The sequence below is a fragment of the Gopherus flavomarginatus genome, chromosome 9, assembly GCF_025201925.1.
Source record: "Gopherus flavomarginatus isolate rGopFla2 chromosome 9, rGopFla2.mat.asm, whole genome shotgun sequence".
Lineage (NCBI taxonomy): Eukaryota > Metazoa > Chordata > Testudines > Testudinidae > Gopherus > Gopherus flavomarginatus.
The window spans coordinates 73,087,650-73,111,634 of record NC_066625.1 but is presented as its reverse complement, the minus strand read 5'-3'; the positions used below and the strand labels follow the sequence as shown (position 1 = coordinate 73,111,634).

General features: G+C 42.7%; 1 protein-coding gene across 2 annotated transcripts in view; it reads left to right on the top strand.

Moving 5' to 3' along the window:
- Positions 1-23,985, top strand: part of ATP8B4 (ATPase phospholipid transporting 8B4 (putative)) — a 156,769-nt gene that overhangs the window by 53,328 nt on the left and 79,456 nt on the right. For both annotated transcript variants that reach the window (XM_050966621.1, XM_050966622.1), the window contains 3 exons: positions 16,909-16,981; positions 18,250-18,320; positions 22,813-22,895. In XM_050966621.1, the coding sequence (XP_050822578.1) occupies positions 16,909-16,981; positions 18,250-18,320; positions 22,813-22,895 (227 nt within the window). The remainder of the gene's footprint in view (positions 1-16,908; positions 16,982-18,249; positions 18,321-22,812; positions 22,896-23,985) is intronic.

Below are 23,985 nucleotides of genomic sequence, written 5' to 3'. Positions count from 1 at the left end.
GTCCTGAATTGTTCATTGCAGCTCCGGTGGAAGACCAGACACCTGCAGCTACGAGATACAGTACATAGCTATGCCCGAGGCTAGAGTCCTAGCTGCAGAGTCTGCCGCATCTGTTGAAGCCTGCAAGGATGTTCTGGCTACTTTCTTGCCCTCTTCTAGCAAGGCCCCGAACTCCTTCCTGGATGCTTGAAGAACCAGCTCCTTGAACTTCCCCATCAAGTTCCAGGTATTATAAATATAACGGCTCCAGAGGGCCTGCTGGTTGGCCACCCTAAGTTATAGGCTGTCAGTCAAATAGATCGTGCGCCTGAATAAAGCCAGACGTCTAGTGTCCTTGGATTTAGGAGCAGGAGCTTGTTGACCATGTCTTTCCCTCTCATTAACGGACTGTACAATGAGGGAGCACGGTTGGGGGTGAATGTACAAGTATTCATAGTCTTTGGAGGGGACCAAGTACTTCCTCTCCACCCCCTTGGCAGTGGGAGGAATAGACGCCGGAGATTGCCAGATTGTATTGGCATTAGCCTGAGTGGTCCTAATAAAGGGCAAGGCTATATGTGTGGGAGCATCGGCAGATAAAAAGTCCACCACCAGATCCTTGACCTCCACCACCTCCTCCACCTGGAGGTTCAAGTTTTGTGCCACTCTATGAAGCAAGTCTTGGTGTGCATGGAGGTCTATAGGTGGTGGGACAGAAGACGTGCCTGCCACTGCCTTGTCAGGGGACGAGGAGGAGGATACGCCCGGGACTAAACGGTACTGGGGCAAGTCCTGATGTTGTGGGGGGTCTGGCTGCCTTAGATCCTCCATGCTATGGGCATGAGCCTGAGCTGAGTGTAGGGCCGTCGCCTCCGGGCCCCCTGGGGGGGGTGAGTGACAGTGGCCTCCAGGACCCGAGGTTCTGAGTGGGCAGAACAAGAAGCTCCCGATGGGAAGCCTTGGGCCTGATGGTATGCCCAAGGGATCCAAAAGGACCATTGTGGGGGGTTCCTGAGCAGGATCCTGCCTTTTGTCGTGCCATTGGCTAGTGCCGTCCGCGTCTTAGTCATGGACACTGTAGCCACTTTCCGCTTGGGACAACCTTAAGTTGGGGCGGGAAGGCCAAGGTGGAGCTGATCGCTTATGCTGGGTTGCACTGTCATGCGTTGTTGGCCTGCGCCAGAGGGATGGAGATCAGCTCCGCGGTCTCAAGCGGTACCATGATCTGGACCAGGACTGACAGTCGCATCGGTGGCCGGAGGTAGATCTGGACTTGGATGAAGATCTATGGTGGAGCAGCACCGGGAATGACTCTGAGGAAACCGGTGCTGGGTTTGGTGCCAGGAGCTGGACCGGTACCGACCGTATCAGGAAGGAGATCTTCTTGCGACAGAGCGGCACTGTGAGTACGACTGGTGCCGAGATGGTGATCGATGCCAGGACTACGAGCAGTGCCATGGAGGAGACCAGCTCCTGAGTCGTGACCGTGACCTGCACTGGGACCGAGATTGGTGCCGACCCTTCTCGCTCTGCGATGGAGGACACATCATGGAGGGCTTCCCTATCGATGGAACAGCCCGCACCAGCGGTACTGAAGTTTGTGACAGTCCCGACTCAGTGAGCACAGTCAGGTCATGAGCAGTGGAGAAAGTCTCCGAGGTGGAAGGCAGGCTGAGCTTGACCACAGTGTGCACCGGGGAGCTTATGTGCACCGGACTCAACGGCACTTGCAGTGCCGGAATCGACGGTGCCGGAGTTGGAGCCTTCGCGGGGCTGTCCAGCACAGGACGCTGCTCCAAGGGGGGCACAGGCGGTGCAGGCAACTGCACAGGAGCAGCAGGTTGCTTGCGCTGCTTCCTGGCTCCCGGAGACAGCGAGCGGTGCCTCGCTGGTAACGGTGCCAAAGACATCTGGTGCCAGTAGTCTTTGCCAGTGCTGGGTCGATCCAGTGCTGGAGGCGTGCTTCGGACCGATGGTGCTGGGTCTCGACGCAGGATGGAGGGCGTCGGCTAAGTGCTGCTTCCATGAGAAGCTGCTTCAAACGAAAGTCCCGCTCCTTTTTTGTCCGAGGCTTGAATGCCTTACAAATGCGGCACTTATCTGATTGATGGCATTCCCCCAGGCACTTCAAACAGGAGTCATGGGGGTCTCCCGTAGGCATCGGCTTGAGGCAGGCTGAGCAGGGTTTGAAGCCCGGAGACCTAGGCATGGGCCCGGTACCGGGAAGGAGGGAAAGGGGGAGAAGCTCCTTACCTCCAATTACTATGTATTCTAACTACAAAACTACTATTAACTACAACTAGAAACTACTAACAACTACAGTATAATAACTATCTACAGGTATAAATGAGCAAAGAGCTAGGGAAGTGGAGATCGGCTATGCCGCACTCCACAGTTCCAACGACCGTCCCGGGTGGTAAGAAGGAACTGAGGGGTCGTTGGGTCGGCAGGGGCATATATCCGGCGCCATAAGGGCGCCACTCCAGGGGGTGCCTTAGTCGCACACCTAATTGGAATGGATATGAGCAACACACTTTGAAGAACAACAGTTATAAAGGTGAGTAACCGTCTTATGTCTGGGTTCCATTTGAGAGCTTCCAATTTTTAAAAAAATGAAATATTCTTTAAGTTAACAAATATTTTTCTTTTAAAACTGTTATAACAAGGAAAGGAAAGAATCAAAGAGAAATTGGAAGTTTTCTTTTGGCTTCTAGAATTCCTTACAGATTTCTGTAGCTTGACTGCTTCCTAACTCCAGTCATTGGGATGTGCATTCAGCCACCCTTCTGGAGTATTTCAGTGTCAGTATTTCGTCAAATAAGAGGTTTCTTTTATGTAAAGACATGAGTTTTGCCACTTTGTGCATAAAACTCCACCAATTTGAATTGGAGTTCTGCTTTCAAATCCTAAGAGAAGTTGGCCCTTTATCACTGAATGGCTATCTTCTCTGAGCCCTGGTCTACACTGGTGGAGGAGGGGGATCAATCTAAGTGACACAACTCCAGCTACATGAATAACATAGCTGAAGTTGATGTACTTAGATTGTCTTACCGTGGTGCCTTCACTGTGGTGAGTTGACTGCTGCCACTCCCCCATCGACTCTGCCCGAGCCTCTCGCAGCACTGGAGTACTGGAGTCGACGGGAGAGAGCTCGGGGGTCGATTTATTACATCGAGACTAGACACAATAAATTGATCCCCACTGGATCAATTGCTGCCCGCCGATCCGGCGGGTAGTGTAGACATACCCTGAGAGAAGAAGAGGACTAAGGTTGGGAAGCGTAAGCTGTCAGAAGCTAGCCTTTTCAGTTGGCTGAATACTCAAGTCCTAATATCTCCTTGAGTCACATGCCAAGTTTTGTCACATACAGAAATCCCTCCTTTTGCCATTTCTAAACTGATTATTGCAGTCTGTTCTAATTAGGGACTTCTCGGAAACTAACACTGGTGCAGAATGCAGTGATGATATCAGCTCTAGGGATATTTCATTCATCTCTTTTCAACTGTCCAGGCTTCTTAATGACTTTCAAGTGCAAGTAAATGTTAAGGTGTACTTTAAAAATCCAGTAAATAAAAACATGTTTAGGAAGTCTTTTGTTTTTGCTGAGGTATACATTTTTAAATAAAAAAGGTCTCTTTAGACTAAACCTCTAAGGACCAAGTTCCTATTAATTCAGTGTTTGGCTTGTGGAAAAAACAGCTGACTATCATTTTACCTTTCTGGCCCAGACACATAATAATTTTGTGTGGTTAAAAAAACCCATTCTAAACAATATAGTGAAGACATTTAATAGGTTTCTGTTTAGAAACAAACGAAAACCAGCCAAATATTTTGCCTTTCAGTTTCTTGTAGCTGAAACCATGGTTTTTAAATTAAACAACAGATTTTTACAGAATTATAGGAGCCGAGCATGTGCACTGCAATGCAGAATTTGGCCCTTACAATTTGCAGTTACTTTTTAGATTACACTATTTCTAGAACAGGATAAAATTTGGCCTCTAAATTACTTGATAGTGTCTGCTTAACTGTGGACACAGTTTGACAGCATTTTTGTGGACAAGTGCACAGCATTTTTCAGCTTCTCTTCTCCTTTGTGTCCTCTTCCCCCTAGCCCTCCACTCGAGTGCCATATGTGCTATGCATAATATTCATCAATGTTTGCAGTGAGCGTAGTGTAAGGTGAGAAATCACCAGTCTTGGTACTTTCAGACTGCTGTATAGGAAGTTTATACTTGTCTCTAACATAAAGATTTTGTGAATAGATAGCTGCTGCCACAAAAGATTCCTATGCAAATTTCCTCTTAAAAATGTCTTTGCATCACATGCATAGTAAATTTCATGCTGCTTTCATTACTAATGCATGTAAGTCACACAAAGAGCAATAATGAAAAGCAGTCCTGTCATTTCTGAATTTTTGATGTTGTCTTAATTGCAATTATATCCTATGTATCATACAAGTAAAATTTAAGTAAGTAGGATCCTCACTGGGCATTACGGACAATCTCTATTCTTTCTCTTTTCATCTCTTCTTTTGAGAAGTGTTCTACAAACAGCTCTCCCAGGAGATTTGGCAAACTGGCAGCACTGTCACTTTTTCATTAACAACAGATTGCATTATTAAATAGTTTGGAAATCCAAGTAACTGGACCCATTTGCCCTTATATAGTAAATTATGAGGATAGTTTCCCATCTGCAACAGCAGTTCCCTTGCCCAAGTGGTCCTGCTCATGTAGAGAGGTGTTTTTGCATATATGTAGGATCTTTAGAGATAATTTGCTCTCTCTTCTGGCATTTGTTTTTAGAAGTGAAGCAAAAATTTTCTTTCTTTGGGGTAAAAGTTTCTCACTACCAAATTGTTGTTTCATAAAGGGAACAGGCTATCTGTAGGAGAAATGTATATTATCATATTTATATCAGAACATCACAGTGTTCTGAATTAAGGTTTATCAATATATAGCAGGGGTGGCCAACCTGAGCCCGAGAAGGAGCCAGAATTTACCAGTGTGCATTGCCAAAGAGCCACATTAACATGTCAGCAGACCCCCATCAGCTCCCCCAGCCTGCCCCCAGTGTTTCCCACCACTAGCAGCACTGCTGATCAGCACATAACCCTCCATTGCTGCACCTCCCACCCACCACAATCAGCTGTTTTGTGGTGTTCAGGAGGCTCAGGGGCGGGGAGAGGAGGAGGAGCAAGGGCGTGGCAGACTCAGGGGAAGGGGTGAGGGTCTTGGGGGAAGGAGTGGAGTGAGGCCAGGGCCTGGGGCAGAGCCAAAGTTTGAGCAGTGAGCACCTCCTGGCACATTGGAAAGTTGGCGCTTGTAGCTCCAGCCCTGGAGTTAACACCTATGCAAAGAGCTGCATATTAACCTCTGAAGAGCCGCATGTGGCTTCGGAGCCACAGGTTAGCCACCCCGATATATACTGTAGATTATTATGCTGAAAGAGTTCACTCCTGTGAAGCGCTGATAGGATGCTGCATGAAGTCAGTGGGAGCTGTGTTTTCTTTGTTGCAAAATGAAGTTTTCAACTATTTCAGTCTCTTGCGTTACAGTTTTGTTTTTTGCATTGGACACCAAATACAGAAGGAAGCTATGCCCAAGCCTGAGCCCAAATAATGCTTCTTTTGACCAAATGACTGGGCAACATGTGGCATCAGCAAGAACTACTTGTGAAGTCTTTTTTAAAATAGAACATTAATCCTTCAGATAGCAAAGTGTCATGGATAGCACTGCAGGTTTTGTCACAGTGATAAAAATGTCACAGAGAGTGATTTTTCATTTTGTCCATGACTCTTTGTGTCAGGGATTTTTCTTAGTACTCATGATTTTATAGGCCATGAACCTTGAGGGGCCACCTGGTTTGTGGCCCTACCACTTTTGCTGCCACAGCCCAGCTTGGGGCAGGTGATCTGGTGGCACCAGGGCCATAGGATGGCAAGGTGTCACAGGGAGAGGACCCTGCTTGCATGCTATGGCAAGAGCCAACAGGCCAGAGCAAGGAGCTGGGTCAGGTCTGCGGTACAGGAGCTGCTGCTGCAAAGTGAGCATTGGGCAGGCTTCTTGTACAACTCTCCTGCCCCCAAGCCTTCCACCACCCAAGGGCAGGACCCGTCCCCACCATGTGGATCTCTCCTTAAAATGGCTCTCCCGTAACTTCCCCCCAAACACTTAAACCTGTGACTTTTACTAAATTTACCGTGACTGATGTTGACTTTTTGATTAAAAAATGCTGTGACAAATCTGCAGCCCTAGCCTTGAACAATATCAGCTGCAGTTGGCACTTGTCTCAATGTGCTGTGGTAGGATTATGTCTGTTGTACCGAGTTTTCTTCCTCCTTGTTTCTTTTCCTTGAGATTCCATTCTCAGTGAGCAGCCCATTTGCTTCCATTTCTCTCACTAACTTCTCTCCGCATCCTCACATGACTAATGGTGAATTCAACTCACAGGATTGTGGGTGCATTGGATTCTGTTCAATGTTCTGGGCTGACTTAACCATATGAAACTGTCTGCTTAGTGAGGGCAGACATTAAATTGATAAGTGTCTGAGAAGTGGTGAGATGTATCTGGAGAACAGTTAAACTGCAAAATGAAGGGCTGGGATTTTTGTGAATTCTCTTTCTCTGATGTTTGCAGTGTTATATAAATTTGCATTCAAACTAAAAATATGTTTTTGATCATTTTAGCCACTCTAAACATTTTTGTTGTTGTATTTCGCTTTGCATATAGATACTTCAAAACAGTCTGTAAGCTTCAGTTTAACTTTGAGCACAAGTCCCTTTTATTTATAAGCAAAGGTCAGTGAAACATACTTCCACAATTACTTTATATAAGCAATGATATATTAGCCCAAAGAAACTATGACACTCCTACAGACTTTCTTTGGTGATTGGGTAAAGCACCTATCATTTGACTATAGGTCCATTTATAATACTTAAATAGAAACAAAGAAAAAACATAATACAATCCACACATCATAGCAAACCACCCAGCCAAAGCCATCCAGGCAGAAGAATAATTGCCCCAAATAATCAAGTAGTAGTAACCACATACAGGCTTCAAACTGTCATCTTACAAAAAGACTACAAATAAAAGGTGAACATTGCAAAGTGCCCTTAGGTTAACTAATTCAGTCTTTGGCAGACCGGAGGCTGGGGAGGGGGTGAAGAGAGAGACCAAGTTTTAGAGTTGTGGAGAACTCAGACATCAAAAATGGTAAGTCTATTTAAAAACTCCAAAATTACAATTGCATTACAGCTGGTGATACATTCACTAGTATTTAAATGCCCAATTTATATTTTTAAAATCTCAACACAATTCAAACTATTCCATTTGTATCCTTCCTGCTGTTGGGATCTAAGAGTCATCATGTATCAAGAAGCTAAATAGTAGTGACAGGTCTGAAAATACTCCAGTAATACTCTGTTGTAGCTGTTTATCTTGTCAATGTACTAGGAAAGATTTTGTTCTTGAGTTATTTCACCTGAAGACACAGATATTCAATTCAAATGATGTCCTCTTTTCTGCACCTGAAGCTAATTACAAAAAAAGCAAATATCTTTCTGGGATGTATTAACAGGAGTGTTGTGAGCAAGACACAAGAAGTAATTCTTCCACTGTACTTGGCGCTGATTAGTCCTCAGCTCAAATACTGTGTCCAGTTCAGGGCACCACATTTCAGAAAGATGTGGACAAATTGGAAAAAGTCCAGAGAAGAGCAACAAAAATGACTGAAGGTCTGGAAAACATGACCTCTGAGAGAAGATGGAAAAAAATGGGTTTGTTTAGTCTGGAGACAAAAAGACTGAGAGGGGACATAACAGTTTTCAAGACCATAAAAGGTGGTTATAAGAAGGAAGGAGAAAAATTGTTCTCCTTATTCTCACCCCCTGGCTTGAAAACAGTGTAGGCTTTTTCATGATCAAAAATTACCGTTTGCAAACTTGGGAACCACTATGCTGTTTGGCAGCTAGTACACAAGTAAAGGGTTTACTTATACTAATACCAGATGCCAGTATTTTTCTAACTTGTCCAGTTTCAGATAAAAAGGCCTGGACTGTTCATTTGTTCCTTTTCTGAAGATTCATATTTGGCAAAACAACAACCCTACTTATATTACTGTGGCCTGGCTGGATAATACCATCAGCCCAGTTTTGGTTGCCTTTATCCAATAAGATATTTGGTTCAGCATGAGCTTTAGCATGGGGTGGGGTGGGGTTATGCCTGTGCTTTGTGCATCTTGCCTGACATGTGGGTACTGCTCCACTAAAAGACAGAATAGTTTATGTGTGTCCATTTGATAGGCAAATCCCAGGATAAAACATGACAGGGGGGAGATCGTCAACTAGTGTAAAGTGTCATAGTTCCATTGAAGTCAGCAGCTGAGAATCTTCCCCAAGGGATGTTGATGATATCCAGATGACTTTGTTACTACTTTGGAGCTGTCTGCGATTTGAGTTCTTCTCATCTCATGAGTTATCAAGACTTATTTTTCAGGGTGATTTCAATGTCCATGTCCAGAATAAGTCTCAAGCTTTCACTCAGTGACTCCCTGATATAGCTTCAGGCTCAGCCTGGACACGTTGAAGGAATTAAAAGAATAGCTTTGTCATGGCCTAAATATAATAATTGCTGTTTCCTAATGGTATCCCCACCTCTTTTGGAGTAGAGGGACTGTTATAATGGTTCATCATAGGAGCTAACAGACTCAGGTAGGTTCTAAGTACCTCTAGGCAGGGCTCTCCCCTTCCCCCTGGGGCCTCAGGGACATGCTAGCAGCCAGCTGCTTCCGAGAGCAGCATGGGGCTATGGCAGGCAAGCAGCCTGGCTGAGCTCTGCTGCACTGCCAGCCGGGAGCCACCTGTGGTAAGTGCCTCCTGGCCAGAGCCTGAACCTTGCACCCCTTCCTTCATCCCACCACCCTGCCTAAGATCAGACTCTCCCTCCTGCACCCTAACTCTTTCCCAGACCCTGCACCCCCTCCTGCACCCCAATCCCCTGCCCCCTCCAGCATCAAGCTCCCTCCCAGGAAAAAGACTTGTCTACAGGGTCCCCACAAAATCTAATAACTCCAGGCTCACAGGAGAGTTAACCCGGCCCTTTCTCTAGGGCAGTGGTCTTCAACCTTTTCATGGACAAGATCATTTTTTGAATTTAAGATCAACCCAGGATCTATCCTGCCCCTTCTCTGAGGCCCCTTCCCTTCCCTGAGGCCCTGCCCACTCACTCCATTCCCCCCTCGCTTGCTGTCCCCCACCCTCACTTTCACTGGGCTGGGGCAAGGGGTTGGGGTGTGGGAGGGGATGCAGGCTCTAGGCTGGGGTCTAGGGGTTCAGAGTGTGGGAGGAGGCTTTGGGCTGAGCCTGGGGCAGAGGATTGAGGTGCAGGAGTGAGGGGTGCAAGCTCTTGGAGGGAGTTTGGGTGCAGGGATCATATGATCACACTGCACCTCATCTCACAGAATCCACTGGACATTTCATGAATTTTACTTTTTATTAGTGTCATTTGTGATTTATAGATCCAAAATCCTTCAGGGATGTCACAAATCAGTGTAACATTCTCAACTGTGGGATGTGCACTGGCTGAGCCTGGGGCAGGGGCTTGGGGTGCAGGAGTGAGGGGTGCTATGGCTGGGAGGCACTTACACAGGTGACTCCTGGCTGGCGGCATAGTGGGGCTCAGGCAGGCTGGCTGCCTGCCTGCTGTGGCCCCATGCCATTCCTGGAAGCGACTGGCTGCTGGCACATCTCTGCGGCCCTTGGAGGAAGGGTGATAGCAGGTTTCCATGTGCTGCCTGTGCCCACAAGCGGCGCCTCCGCAGCTCCCATTGGCTGGTTCCTGGCTAATGGGAGCTGCGGGGACAGTGCTAGCTGCGGGGGCAGCGCGCAGAGCTGCCTCCCAGCCCCCCATCCCTCCAGGGGCTGCAGAGATGTGCCAGTAGCCAGCCACTTTCAAAAATGGCATGGGACCACGGCAGGCCTGCCTGAGCCGCCGGACTTTTAGCAGCCCGGAGATTGTGATCGACTGGCAGAGGCTTCAGGATTGACCGGTGGATCGTGATTGATGGGTGGTGACCACTGCTTTGAAGTGTAATGGATGCCACATCACTACTGTAAACAAGGACATGATCTGAGAACGGGCACAGTAATGTTTTCATTTAATTTATATGGCGCTGGTGAAAATATGAACTGTAACATTGCTGGGAATCACCAGGTGATTCTCTTAGAGATACTTCTAATTCTTTTTATTTGAACATACAGAATAAGCATCATCTCTGGGAGGAATGCTCATGGTCAGCTATGATGCAGTTATTTTTTAAATGGAGCATGGTGGCAACAGATTTTCTTCTTTGTCTGTTGCAGTCCTTCTTGGGTGTAGTTATTTTTTGCTTGTTTTGTGGTTATAAGATGTAGCAAAGCAATCCATGGTGCCGAAACATTAACTTTACAGAAGATTTGCCAAATCAACTTTCAGTAAAATTAAATATTGAGTTCCTTGACTGTAAATGACTTTTCATAAATAAAACCATAGGTCCCCAATATTCTGCTAGATTTCCTGAGGGCTAAGCCAGTTTGAGGTTCCACTGAGGCAGAATATTTGTTTTTCTGGAATAAATCTGTGAAGATTTTTCTTTAAAATTGAATTGTTTTGGTTTTGATTATTTCTAAATAAATAACATATATTCTGAAGATATTAAAGGCCAGCTATTTTCTGATTGCTCATTTGTTTAAACAGACTTTTGAATTGTAAATAATGTATTAAGGTAAAGCAGTCACAGAACAGAAATGTCTCAAATGGCAAAAATAATTACCAATAAATAAATCTCAAGTGATTAAATGTAACAAATGGAAGGACTGTAACATAGACTTGGAAGAGTTGCAATACAAGAGCAAACAAAAAGAGAGAACAATCCCAGTGATCATAAAAGCAAGTAGAGATGTAATGGGCAGGTAGTGATCAGTGGACAGAGTGGGCATAGGGATGTTTCGCTCCCCTGTGTAGTATGAATTCCATTGAATGCCACTAAGTTCCTGTTAAAAATAACAATAAAAAGAAAGCCCCAGGATGGGTAAACTTTCAGTCCATAGAACTATGGCTTGTTTCAAAAGGCAGCAGTTTAATCAATACATTTCAGGCCGTTAGTTTTACTCTTCCAGAGCTGGTTGTCCCATTGTACAAGACTTGCATGTAAACGTTTGTGCAAAGCTTAAAATATTTAGTATTAGACTTGTTGGAGCCCTGATCCTCTGTTAAATTAAACTATTGTGTGCAGTTGTTCTTTGCATGACTGCATATTATGTACAAGTGGAATCAAGATAATGCATCATTGATACAATGCTGCCTCCCCAGAAAAAAGTGGATGTTATCAAACAGGAATTCATAAAAAACATCAATGAAGTTGGAAGCCTTCTAGTAGGTTGGTGCTACATATTTACAGTTGATATCCTTATTAACAGGAGAGGCAACTTGTGATGGAGTAGGGGCTGTCTGTGTGGGGGATGGGAGAGCTGGGGATGACTTTAGGTGAGGGACAGGACCTAAGCCTGTAACCTGAGCCAGGTAGGGGGGAGGGGTGTCAGCACCTTGGCCAGGAAGCTGGACAAAGGAATCGGCCAGCTGGAGGAGGGGAGTTTTTTTTAGTTTCGGTTTTGGGCTGGGTGGTTGGAATTCAGGGGGCTAAGCTTCCTGGACCCTAGAGGGGCTTGATTGAGGGGTCCTGGCTGTGCCTGCAAGCTCTGCTGTAACCTGCATTCCTCTTGTCCAATAAACCTTCTGTTTTACTGGCTGGCTGAGAGTCACTGTGAGTCCCAGGAAGAGGGGTGCAGGGCTGGACTCCCCCACACTCTGTGAAACAACTAAAGAAAACTGATAGAAAACTAGGTAGCTGCCTGGTTCACACAATTTTCCCTAACAGCATAGTATGAAAATAGTTTGAGGTAATGTTTGGCAACTACTTGTTTATGAATCTCTTGTCTTACCTGTAGGGAGTAGGGAGAGACTCTTGTTAGCCAGATACATCTCTGATCAGGGATAGTTTTTTGATTGGTGGGGCCCCAAGCTATCTGAGAAGGGCAGAGGTGTGGGGAGGATTAAGCAGTGGATTTCCTCCACTCCAATCCTATTTGGCAGTAAATTTCCTCCAACTGTCAGACCGGCTTCTGGAATGGAGAGTGGGTCAACCTGTGAATTGCTAAATCAGCACAAAAATATGGGGGATTTAGAGGGAGTACAGAAGTATAGGGACCAAACAGTTGCTTGCATTGCATGTGCCTAGGACCAAATTTGCTTGTGTCTAAATGGATATTTATGACTTCATTTTTTTTACCCCAGCAATGCTGGATACTTAACCATACCAGACTGACCCCTGGAGAAACACTGTTATTTTGTTTTTCTGCATCGCACATAACATGGTATTAGTTGCTGAGCTGCACAATTAGTTTTTTTTCCAAATTCAACATTCTGCTCTCTCTTGACCGTCTCTAGTACAGACTGATTGGTTAAGAGCGTCACTAGGGGCATCTAAATGGCTAATCTAATGCTGTCTTGTGTATTGGTGCCACAGCTGGTCAGGTTATTCCCTTCTGTAGGGAGTATGATTTATTCTGTACTGGTGTTTTTAAAATATAGGTACCGTTGTTCCATGTTACACGTTTTATTCTCTGAAGTGTGGTCTCTGCAAGGAGAACTAATTCACAAATGTGTCTTCAGAACAAGAAATTGCAACTGTTAAGTGAAAACTCAGACTTCGGTAAAAGTTGATCTTTAACCTAAGATGCTTTTTAATACTTGAGCCCCAAGAAGTGGGATTTTGTTATGTCAAATGCTAATGGAAAATGTTAAAGTGGTGGTTCGTACAAAAAGCACTAGATACGTTGCCGCCAATGTCCTGATGTTTAAATTGTATTTTGTTCTATCTTCATAATCCTTCATTTATATATTTCACCTTGGCACTTTCTAGAGATGATATTAAATCTTGTCTACACTAGAGAATTCCACAAAAACAAAACAAAACAAACTGGTACACTCATCAGACTACCCAAATTGGTACCAGGACATCTGGGAGCCCCATTACAGATGTAGCTCTAGCAGCCCTTGCCACAAAATGGTGGTAAAAATGCCAGAAGCAGTTTGAGCCCTGTCCAAATCTATCTGTATTCATTGAATAGCTGTATTTGCAAGCCTGGCTTCTACTGGAGTCACTGTAATGCACGTACAGTGAATCCACGGGGCTCCAGTGAATCCTTATGGTTTCCTTATGTGGGAGCAGAACAAGATTCCATGTGTCATGAGGTGACCTGTTAAGCAGGGCTGAATTTTGAAAAGCAGTAGAAATATCAGAATAGTAAGCATTTTTGTTCCTTAGTATTTTGACATTTTAATTGGGATAATATCTATCCACAGAATCATGATTTGAACTCTATGCTACCTGAACTCATTGAGGACATTACAGGAAAGTCAAAAAGCAAAATTTAAAAGAGTTAATAGACAGAGAGCTCCAAAGCAGTTCATGTGCTCTGATGCATTCTCTTTTTCATTCTCACTGTGTCTTTTTCTCTCAATCTCTCCCCATTCTGAAATCAATTTAGGCTGGGATTTTCTATAGAGTCTATGGGGTTTAGGCTTTCAGCTTCCCGTTGGCATTAACTCATTTGAAACTCCCACCCCTAAATGTTCTGTCTCTTCTCCCTTTCCAACTAGTGCAGCTTAACATTTTTTCTGATGTGTTAAGTGAGCTAATCAAAATGTCCAAGACAATCTAGGTTCAAACTGGTATCTGCTGTTCAGTATATAGTTTTCAGATGTTGTCCGAAGGATTTTTTTTTTCTATGCACAATATAGCACATTCTGCTTACGTAACTGTAAAATGGGTCAACTCTTTTGGAGCTATCAGCCTTCAATTGCATACACATTTAAAGCATAGCACAACAGCATATTGTAGTGATCCAACAGGGCAGAGTGATGGCTTTGGGTGTGGTTGGGTATGTAAATTAATTTTTAAAATGACTGTTTTGACTAAATTTATGGCCCCTGCATAAAGACAGAGTAATTTGTCTTTGTAGGTGAAAGGTGTGGAGTTTCTTGATTTAAAATTAAACATAATATATACTGCTTTATTAAAATATTAATTGGAGATACATGAAGTCACCACTCCAAATAAATTGAGATATAAAATGTACAGTTTTTGGAGAGGAGAATTAACACTCTAATCTGGCCAAGATGCAGGGCTACAGTGGAGCCTTTGGATTGCTCTTCTTCATTGTTTGCACAATCTGTTACGATGACTGGATCTACATAGTTGGAGATCTCACGACCTTATTTTAATCCTCCATTCCACCTTCCATGTTGACCTATGTGGAGCCAGTAGAGACTGCTTTCAGGGAAGACTAATTAGGCTACATCTACACTGTATTTTAAAACCTATGGTAGCAAATCTCAGAGCCTGGGTCTACAGATTCAAGCTCACAGGGCTCACACTACACTGCTAAAAACCTTCCAGAAAAAAAGTTCCTTTAAAAACACACCAAAAAACCCAAGCATGAACATCCCCCGGGGATGTTTTACTGTTTAAAAATCATATTTAAATAGCATAGTTGCAGTGCTTTTAAAAGCCAAAAAATTCATGACTGAGTCTGAGTCTGCCCCATATTTCAGGATGATGTAAGCTCCCCACTCTTATCCCTCCAGAACAGAATGATTTCAGGGCAAAACATGAGCTATAGCTTTGGATTTTCTGACTTTTTCAATATGTGTCAGAGGCTAATGTTAATATTAATAAGTGGGTTTGCTTAGTGGTTTTCCTGGATTCCTCTTGAATCCTTAGCCCTCAAATGTCATGGTGACTTGTCCCTCTGCTGGGGGAGGACTGGCTGCAGTTCTGAGTTGCCTGTTAGAGATCACTTGAAGAGCAAGGTTATGCTTTATCTCTTTGCAGAGCACTAATTCTCCAGCACTTTTCAGCTCTTGCTGGGATTAATGTTCTTTAAACAGATTTTATAATGACTAGATTAACAATACATTACTAATGTCAATTAGAGTTGGGCCCAAACTATGATATTTGCCTCTAGTTTGGGATACAAATTATCATGAAACTCATGTGTAAGGATCCAGGGTCCTATTTGGACTATAAATGATGACTAAAACTTCTATCTTTATCAATTAAGTTTTCCCTCAAGTTTTGTCCTACAAATTAGCATGAGAAACAACAATACTGCAAATAAATTACGTTCCCTACAACTGTTTCCTTTAAAGATTATCCAAATACATAAGTGCACCTGAAAAACTAAATAAAATTAAGTTATATGTGCTGCAACGTACAATTCCCCATGTAAGATAAAGAACAGAAGAGAAGAGAGCTTGAAAATGAGCGAATTCTGGCTCTAGATGAAAATGCTGCAATTGAAAACTTTCCAGAACAACATGTACTTGGATCAGTATTAAAGAGAAGTTCTTCGAATGTCTAAGCCAAATGACCTAGCATGCTGATAGTGCAGGGCATATTTCACAGTTGTATAAATATTTAAACTGTTTTCCAGCCTATAAGACAAGTAAATTAGATTTTTTTAGCTAAAAATAAAACCAACTTTTGTTACTACCTTGTAATAACCCATCTTTATTCTGAACTTGACTGGAATTGGTCATTACTGCTATATTATCACTACAGAGAAGTACTTTATTAATGCTTCATTGCAATAGGACACAAGCTTTCTGACATCTCAGTGAATTTTATACAAAAACATCTGAAAGTTATATTGATGCACATGGTCTGTTTTTCCTCTGGCTGGCTACAGTTTTGGGGAATCCTTTCGAATTCAAGGCAATATCTAGTAGTTGCATACCCTTTGTTGCATTGTAATTAGGGCCCTACCAAATTCATGGCTGTGAAAAACACAGCACGCACTGTGAAATCTGGTCTCCCCTGTGAAATCTGGTCTTTTGTGAACTTTTAACCTCTACTATACAGATTTCACGGGGGAGAACAGTGTTTGTCAAACTGGGGTTCCCAACTCAAAAGAGGATGGGGGGGGGTCACAGTGTTATTGTAGAGGGTTGTGGTATTGCCACCCTTACTTCTGCATTGCCTTCAGTGGCCAGAGAGTGGAAGCTGCTGGCCAGGTGCCCAGCTCTGAAGTCAGTGTCCCACCAGCAGCAACGCAGGAGTGAGAGTAGCAATACCATACCGTGCCACACTTACTTCTGTGCTGCTGCCTTCAGAGTTGAATCAGGACCCCTAGAGTTACAACACTGTGAAATTTCTGATTTAAATATCAGAAATATTGCAATTTATGACTTTTAAAATCCTATGATCATAAAATTGACCATAATGGACCATGAGTTTGGTAGGGCCCTAATTATAATGCATTTGAATTAGCCAGTGCAAACATGGAAGAGTTTTTCAATGTTAGCAATGATGAATACTTGTTCAAGCAAGCTTGAAAACAGCTTGCTATTTCATTTTTTCTTCTGTTTTCTTTGTTCTCATTATTTTCTTTCCTTTTCTTACTTTTTTCCATGTCTTATCTCACTCATCTAAATCTTTCTTCCCACTTTGCTGTCTCATGTTTTCGTTTCCCTTCTCCATTTCTGTTTCCTGCTCTTCAGTCATATGTGTAATGATTATGACAAAGATCCTTCTAGTATACAGGCATCTGGTAGGGATCTTACTGAATAAAGTCTTTACTAATGTTATCACCAACAGAAATAATTATAAAATGGATAGTAGTCAGTAGTTTGTCATACAGATGATTTGTTAATAATGGAACAGTGTTTGTTTTGAGTAGTGCACTCTGAGCATTGATTTTTGTAGTGTAATGGTCCATATTTAATACCCTGTAAATGACCTTAAGACTACAAGTGTAAATTACTATCTCTCACTAAACATATTTCTAGAAAAAAATAAGTGTGTATGTGTATGCGTTTTATCTTTCATAGATTACAGAATGAAAAATGGATGAATGTAAGACCCGGTGACATCATTAAACTGGAGAATAATACATTTGTAGCTGTAAGTAGTTCAAATATTTTCTTCCATAGTACATGTCACAGAGAAATAAAATAGTAACAAATACTTGCCTCTCTCTATCTTTCTGTGTGTATTGTGTGGCTGTTGCCCCTTGTTTCCCACATGCATTGATACCCTCTTTGGAAATGAGGGCTTGTCTACACTACCGGCCGGATCAGAGGGCAGCGATTGATCCAGCGGGGGTCAATTAATCGTTTCTAGTATAGATGCAATAAACTGACAACTGAGCTCTCTCCCATCAACTTTGGTACTCCACCAAAATGAGGAGCACAAGCGGAGTTGACGGGAGAGTGTCAGACGTCTACTTACCACAATGAAGACACCGCAGTAAGTAGATCTAAGTACGCTGACTTCAGCTACGCTATTCACAAAATTGAAGTTGCATCGACCCCGCGCGGTAGTGTAGACAAGCCCTTGCTTTGACCCTGTATAACTTAAAATACTTTTCTCAGGAGGATGGTATTGTAATTAAACACAAATATACATCTGAGTAATGTTTAAAGCTTTATTTACATGTAAAGAAAACCACTCTTCACTTACTCCTTTGTGCTTATGTAAAATAAAGGCCTAAAAGTGTATTTATAGCACATCCTGTCAAGGTCTATTATATTATAAATTCTCCATCAAAAATACTATGATCTGTCAAGTAAAAGTGGGCACACTTTTTATGATGTGAAGTACTGACATCACCAAGACAGCAATAACTTTTTCTAGCCCTATCCAGTAGTGAAGGCACTATGCATGCACGGTATGCTGAATCACCTGTACCCAAAATCCTGCAGGAATTTTTCATTGCAAAACCTTAATGTTCATGAATGGGAACCATTTTAAATATGAAAAGACTCACTTTTACAAATTTTAGAGTAGATTATCCTCTAATTTCAATGGAAGTACACTGATTTATGCTGTCTAAAGATCTGTACCTTGTGTAAAAAAAAAATGTCAATTCATCCACCTCATGGATTTATTGAAGTAATTGAAGCTGTGCCAGTTTATACCAGGTGAGGATCTGGTCCATAAAGTCTGTATGCATGTTTTCTCTGTTTGGTAATTTAGGGGAAAAAATTAAATTTGTTTCAGACATGAGAATTTGAAAGAAATATTTGTGCTATATATTTAGATAAGAAAAATTACAGAGAACATGGTGGTGTATCTTGGAACTTTTTTGTATCTTATATGAGCCTTTTATCAATCCTTTTACAGCTTTGCGAGATGACAGAATATATTTAACATCACTTTTTTTTTCACAGGCTGATTTGTTACTTCTGTCTAGCAGTGAACCACATGGTCTCTGTTACATTGAAACAGCTGAGCTTGATGGGTAAGTTTTAATCTGTTAGAGTAGTTAACAGAATAACATAATACATTAAAAATATATTATTTACGTGTGTATGGCACGTGGACACCAGCTATTGATCACAGATATATTTTTTCCTAATGTTCTTCTTCAAGTGGCCTCTACATAGTCCCACCCTTGGGATATGCTTGTGGTGCAGCTCTGACAGTTTTATACTTAATAGCAGTGAAGTTGAAACACTTTTGCACCTCTTCTACCCTTCCTCTTGCTATTCCTGAATGTTATGAGGGCAAGGATATAAATGGAGGTGTGACAACTCCAGTTTCTTCTGTTCCTTCCCATTGTGGTTGTGGAGACTGGATCCTCCCTGGATCCTCTTCCTCAATCTACAGTGCCATTGGATAGTTTCAGTTCTTGGTTGGTTAGTTTTGGACTGAGTTAAGTCCTTTATATTGTATTATTTTATTTGAAATTCTTTTTTTAATTTTTATTTATTGAGGCTCCTCTAGGTTCTGCACTCCAGTGCAGTCTGATGGATCCTATGGTAGTTCCAAAAGGAAAGTAGCTAGGATTTTATCCTTCCATCTTTCCCACCTCTGATGGCCAGATTGGGACTGCCACCTGATGTGCCTAAACTACCTCTGAGCCCGTTTTTCCTGCCAGCTTCGGACTTCAGTACCTTGCCTTGTTTGAGCCAGACACGCTTGCTGCAAACACAGATCCAAGTCTGAACTACGTCCCCCACAAGCTGCAGGCTTAACTGAAAACAGCTTAAGAAGTACTCCTTTCTCCAGCACTCCTATACCCAGCTTCCAATGGTGTCCAAACCCCAAATAAATCCATTTTACCCTGTATAAATCTATTTTAACCCCCGGGTATTAATATTTACTCTGGGTTAATTAATAAGTAAAAAGTGATTTTATTAAATACAAAAAGTAGTATTTAAGTGGTTCCAAGTAATAACAGATAGAACAAAGTAAATTACCAACCAAAACAAAATAAAACACGCATGTCTAAGCCTAATACAGTAGCAAACTAATTGCAGGTAAATCTCACCCTCAGAGATGTTCCAATAAGCTTCTTTGGCAGATTAGCCTCCGTCTGGTCTGGGTCCAGCAGTCACTCACACCCTTGTAGTTACTGTTCTTTGTTCCAATTTCTTTCAGGCATCCTTTGGGGTGGAGAGGTTATCTCATGAGCCAGCTGAAGACAAAATGGAGGGGGTTTTGTAGAGTAGTACTTCAGTCATTGTTTAATTAAGACTCCATGTCCCACCTTCCTCATTTCACAGTACTGCTTATCAGATTATCCCAAGAATGGAAATATATAGAGACCACTCAAAGTAAAGCTTTAGCCAGAGTATTTTTATATGAACTCCACATGTTCACAATCCCCATCTGTCTTAGCCTCTTCCTCAGAGACCTTATTACAGCCATGGACCTGAGGAGTCATTGGAAGGAGCCAAAGCAGCTGGAGCAGCATGCCACTGTTTTATAGCCTCTCTGTCAGAACATTCAGGAACAGTGAGGGGAGGGGCTTGAGGGGTGTGAGAGAGCTGCAATGGCACTTGAGAGGACAAATAATACTGGTCACTGGATGAGTAGTTTTCTGCTCTCTGAGTGACCAGAGCAGGGGCTGCACTAGAGTAATCAGGAATCTGCTAGAACCAATTAAGGCAGACAGGCTGATTAGATCACCTGCAGCCAATCAAGGCAGGCTAATCAGGGCACCTGGGTTTAAAAAGGAACTCACCTCAGTCAGGGAGGGGGGAGCCAGAGGAGAGGAAGTGTATGTGAGGAGCTGGGAGTAAGAAGCTGAGAGTGAGAGGATGTGCTGCTGGAGGACTAAGGAGTACAAGTGTTATCAGACACCAGGAGGAAGGTCCTGTGGCGAGGATAAAGAAGGTGTTTGGAGGAGGCCATGGGGAAGTAGCCCAGGGAGTTGTAGCTGTCATGCAGCTGTTACAGGAGTCGCTATAGACAGCTGCAATCCACAGGGCCCTGGGCTGGAACCCGGAGTAGAGGGTGGGCCCGGGATCCTTCCAAACCTCCCGACTCCTGATCAGACACAGGAGGAGTTGACCCAGACTGTGGGGAAGATCACTGAGGTGAGCAAATCTGCCAATAAGTGCAGGACCCACCAACGTAGAGGAGGAACTTTGTCACACACTGCTAGCACATCCCAAGGGTGGGAATGTGTAGAATCAGTCTCAGAGAACTCCAGTTACAGGTGATTAGTGTGTGAATGATGTACTTGTCAAATGCAGGAACAGTTTAAATACATTCATGTGATGATCATCACAAGTTCAGGGCTCATGTCTTTAGTGCTTATACAGCACCTACTGCAATGTGGGTGCCACTAGAAATGGATAACAAATAATAATTAAGGAAGTCACATTTTTCTTTGTGCTCATTGGTGTCATATACTCCGATACCATGGTGATAAATGACAGTCTAAGAACCTAAATAGTCTGATGTGAATGATAGTTCATGTAGATTAATAGTCTTACATAAGACCAAAAAATGTAATGAAGTATAAAACTGAGTAACAGATAGAAAAAAAAAATTAATCATAATAAAACCAAAGTAAAAAAACCTACTCCAACAAACTCATGTATAGCATATCTAACTATATGAACCTTTCATACTGAGTTTCTGAATACCAAGAGAGACTCCTGGGAATAATTTCCTTACCCACATATTTCCAAGTCAGACTTTACCTCTTTAAAAGAATTAATATTCTGACTTGAAGAAAGTAATAAATATTTTTTTTCCAGGGGTGAATGACTGACATCATTGGCTTAAATACTGGTAAATTTGTAGATGCTGTACTAGTTTAACATGGACATAGCCTAACCTGCACTAAAAATTGAGGCATTAATTTGTTTTGATTTTATTATTGTTACATATTCCAATATCTGTTCCACCAACCATATGCAAGTGTGTTCACTTAGGAAATGTTGCACTTCTTTCTAGAAAAGTATGTGATCTTTAACATTATGTTTTCCTGCCTTAAAGCTCAGCAGTTGAGGACACATCCACAGTTCTAGACCTCTTTATTTGGAATACAGTAACTCCCCACTTAACGTCCTCTTGCTTAACGTTGTTTCGATGTTATGTCCCTGCTCCATTACAGAACATGCTAGTTTAAAGTTGTGCAATGCTCCTCTATAACGTCGTTTTGCTGCCTGCTTTGTCCACAGCCGGCAGCTCCCCTATCAATGCCTCCCGCCTGCCAGCAGACCCCGTGTACCAGCACCTTCCCCCTGCTCCTCCCACCTCCTGCCCGCGGTAATCAGCTGTCTTGTGGCTTTCAGGAGGCTGAGAGGAGGAGCGAGGACGTGGCGCACAGCCTCCCCCCTCCCTCCCCTGCCTCCTGCCCGCGGCAATCAGCTGGTTTGCGGCATTCAAGAGGCAGGGGAGGGAGAAGGGAGCTGCACGCCGCATCCTCGCTCCTCCCTGAGCCTCCTGAACACTGCAAACCAGCTGATTGCCAGGGGAGCTGATGAGGGGCTGCCAGCCTGTTTAATACCTCTATTAATACCTGTTTAATACCTATATTAAATTGCTTGTTTAAAATTGTTTAAAACTTATGCCTGTATTAAATTGCTTGTTTAAAATGTATCTAATGCCTTTTGTCTGGCAGAAAAAAATGTCCGTGGAGCATAACCTCCCCTATTTACATTAATTTTTATGGGGAAATTGGATTCGCTTAACATCATTTTGCTTAAAGTTGCATTTTTCAGGAACATAACTATAACATTAAGTGAGGAGTTACTGTATCTAGAACTCTGAGAAAGGCCTCTGCCAGGGTATCCCATTTTTCCTATTTTCTAAGGGAGATTAGTTCAATGTATAGTCAGTGGCAGCTCCGATTGCTCAGCAGCCACTTCTTTAGGTGCCTAGCATTAGGGATTGAATTTTGGAAAATTTTCATCCCTGTAAGGAAATCAGTATTTAGCCGTAAAGGGAGCTCTCTCAAACCACCTCCTAAGAAAGGGTGACTCCAATTCCCCTTTTCCCCAGTTCAGTGTCAGCCACTGTAAAATTTAGGTTTATTACATTTTTATGAAAACCTTTTTTTCATAGCTCAAATATCAAAATTTGCCGTGATGTTAATCTATTTCAGCTGGTAACTGCTCTGCCATTCCTATTGCAGTTAATAATTTGTGCATGATGACTGGATGGGCTCTGACTAAATCATATTTATGATGTCCTCTGTTCAAAGAAGCAAAACAAATTATAGTTATGCAGATTTGCATTCATTACGATGCCAGCATTTATTAAAACTGGAGCTCCTTCTTATGTTTTAGAATTGGTTGCAAAAATTGAAGTGTGTTCTTCCAGAATAACATTAGAAAGAACTGTCTGAATGTCTGTCTTTTTATAAATGTGCTATCTTAGTCCACAAAGTCAGATTCTATGGTACTGAATATAGGTTCCTGTGGGTGAGAGAAGGCAGGGCCGGAGGGTTATGGAAAGAGTCTTATATAAAGGACATGTTATTCATTTTACAGTGAGACTAACCTAAAAGTACGTCAGGCTTTACCAGTTACTTCAGAACTTGGAGCAGATATTAGAAGGCTTGCAGAATTTGATGGTAAGTGGTGATAAAAGTTAATTTGTTGGAACCAAGTTTTTTATTTTTGTTTTTTGTTGTTGTTTTGTACTTGGAGGGGAGAGGTAAATGACTCCAGACATTAAACACCAAGTTCTCATTCTTTCACTGTCAAGATTAAGGATGTTGTTTACCAGTATGACTCTCAGATCCCAAATCATTGTCCTATTTTTGAGTATTCTTGATGGGCACAAGGGTGGGTTATTCAATCAAGTTAGCTTAATAATAAGTTAATATGATTAAAAAGATGTTAAAAAGTTATGATGTAAATTAACACATTTGAAGCCATGTTATCTGGCTGTGTTGTAGCCTTGGGTGAAGGGTGGGTGTGTTAACTGGATTAGCTTAACATTATTACATAAAAACATAAAAGTGACCATACTGGGTCAGACCAAAAGTCCATCTAGCCCAGTATCCTGTCTTCTGACAGTGGCCAATGCCAAGTGTCCCTGAGAGAATGAACAGAACAGCTAACCATCAAGTGATCCACCCCCCTGGTCACCCATTCCCAGTTGCTAGGGACATCATCCCTGCCCATCCTGGTTTATAGCCATTGATGGATCTATCCTCCATGAACGTATCTAGTTCTTTTTCGATTAAACAAACAAATTCTTTTTTCCCATCAAGACAGGGCCATAGTGAAGTTTAGCAGATGTAAAATCTATATCCTAATCCCACAATTTATATACTGAATCTTCATTCTGTTTTCACTTTCCATTACTTTGCTCACTGTTGCCTGTCCTTTGACACCTATGCAACTCCGTGGCTGCATCTACACTGGGAACTACACACAGGTCCAAGCATATGGTTGTGCCAGAGCTCCCCTCACCAACCACATCTAAATCCCAAAGCACAGGTTTCAAGGTGTGTGCAGGGCAAGAACATTAGCAAGCCTAAGGGGCATGGATGTGAACATGCTTCAGGCTGTGGCATGGCCCTGTTCCTGTATCAGTTTGTAGTGTGGACAAGGATACAGTGCATGTACCAGGTACTGAGTTCGATAGTCCTCCAACCCTGTTCCCACAACACTCTGAACTCTTTCCTGCCTGACCCTTACTCAGAAATATAAAGG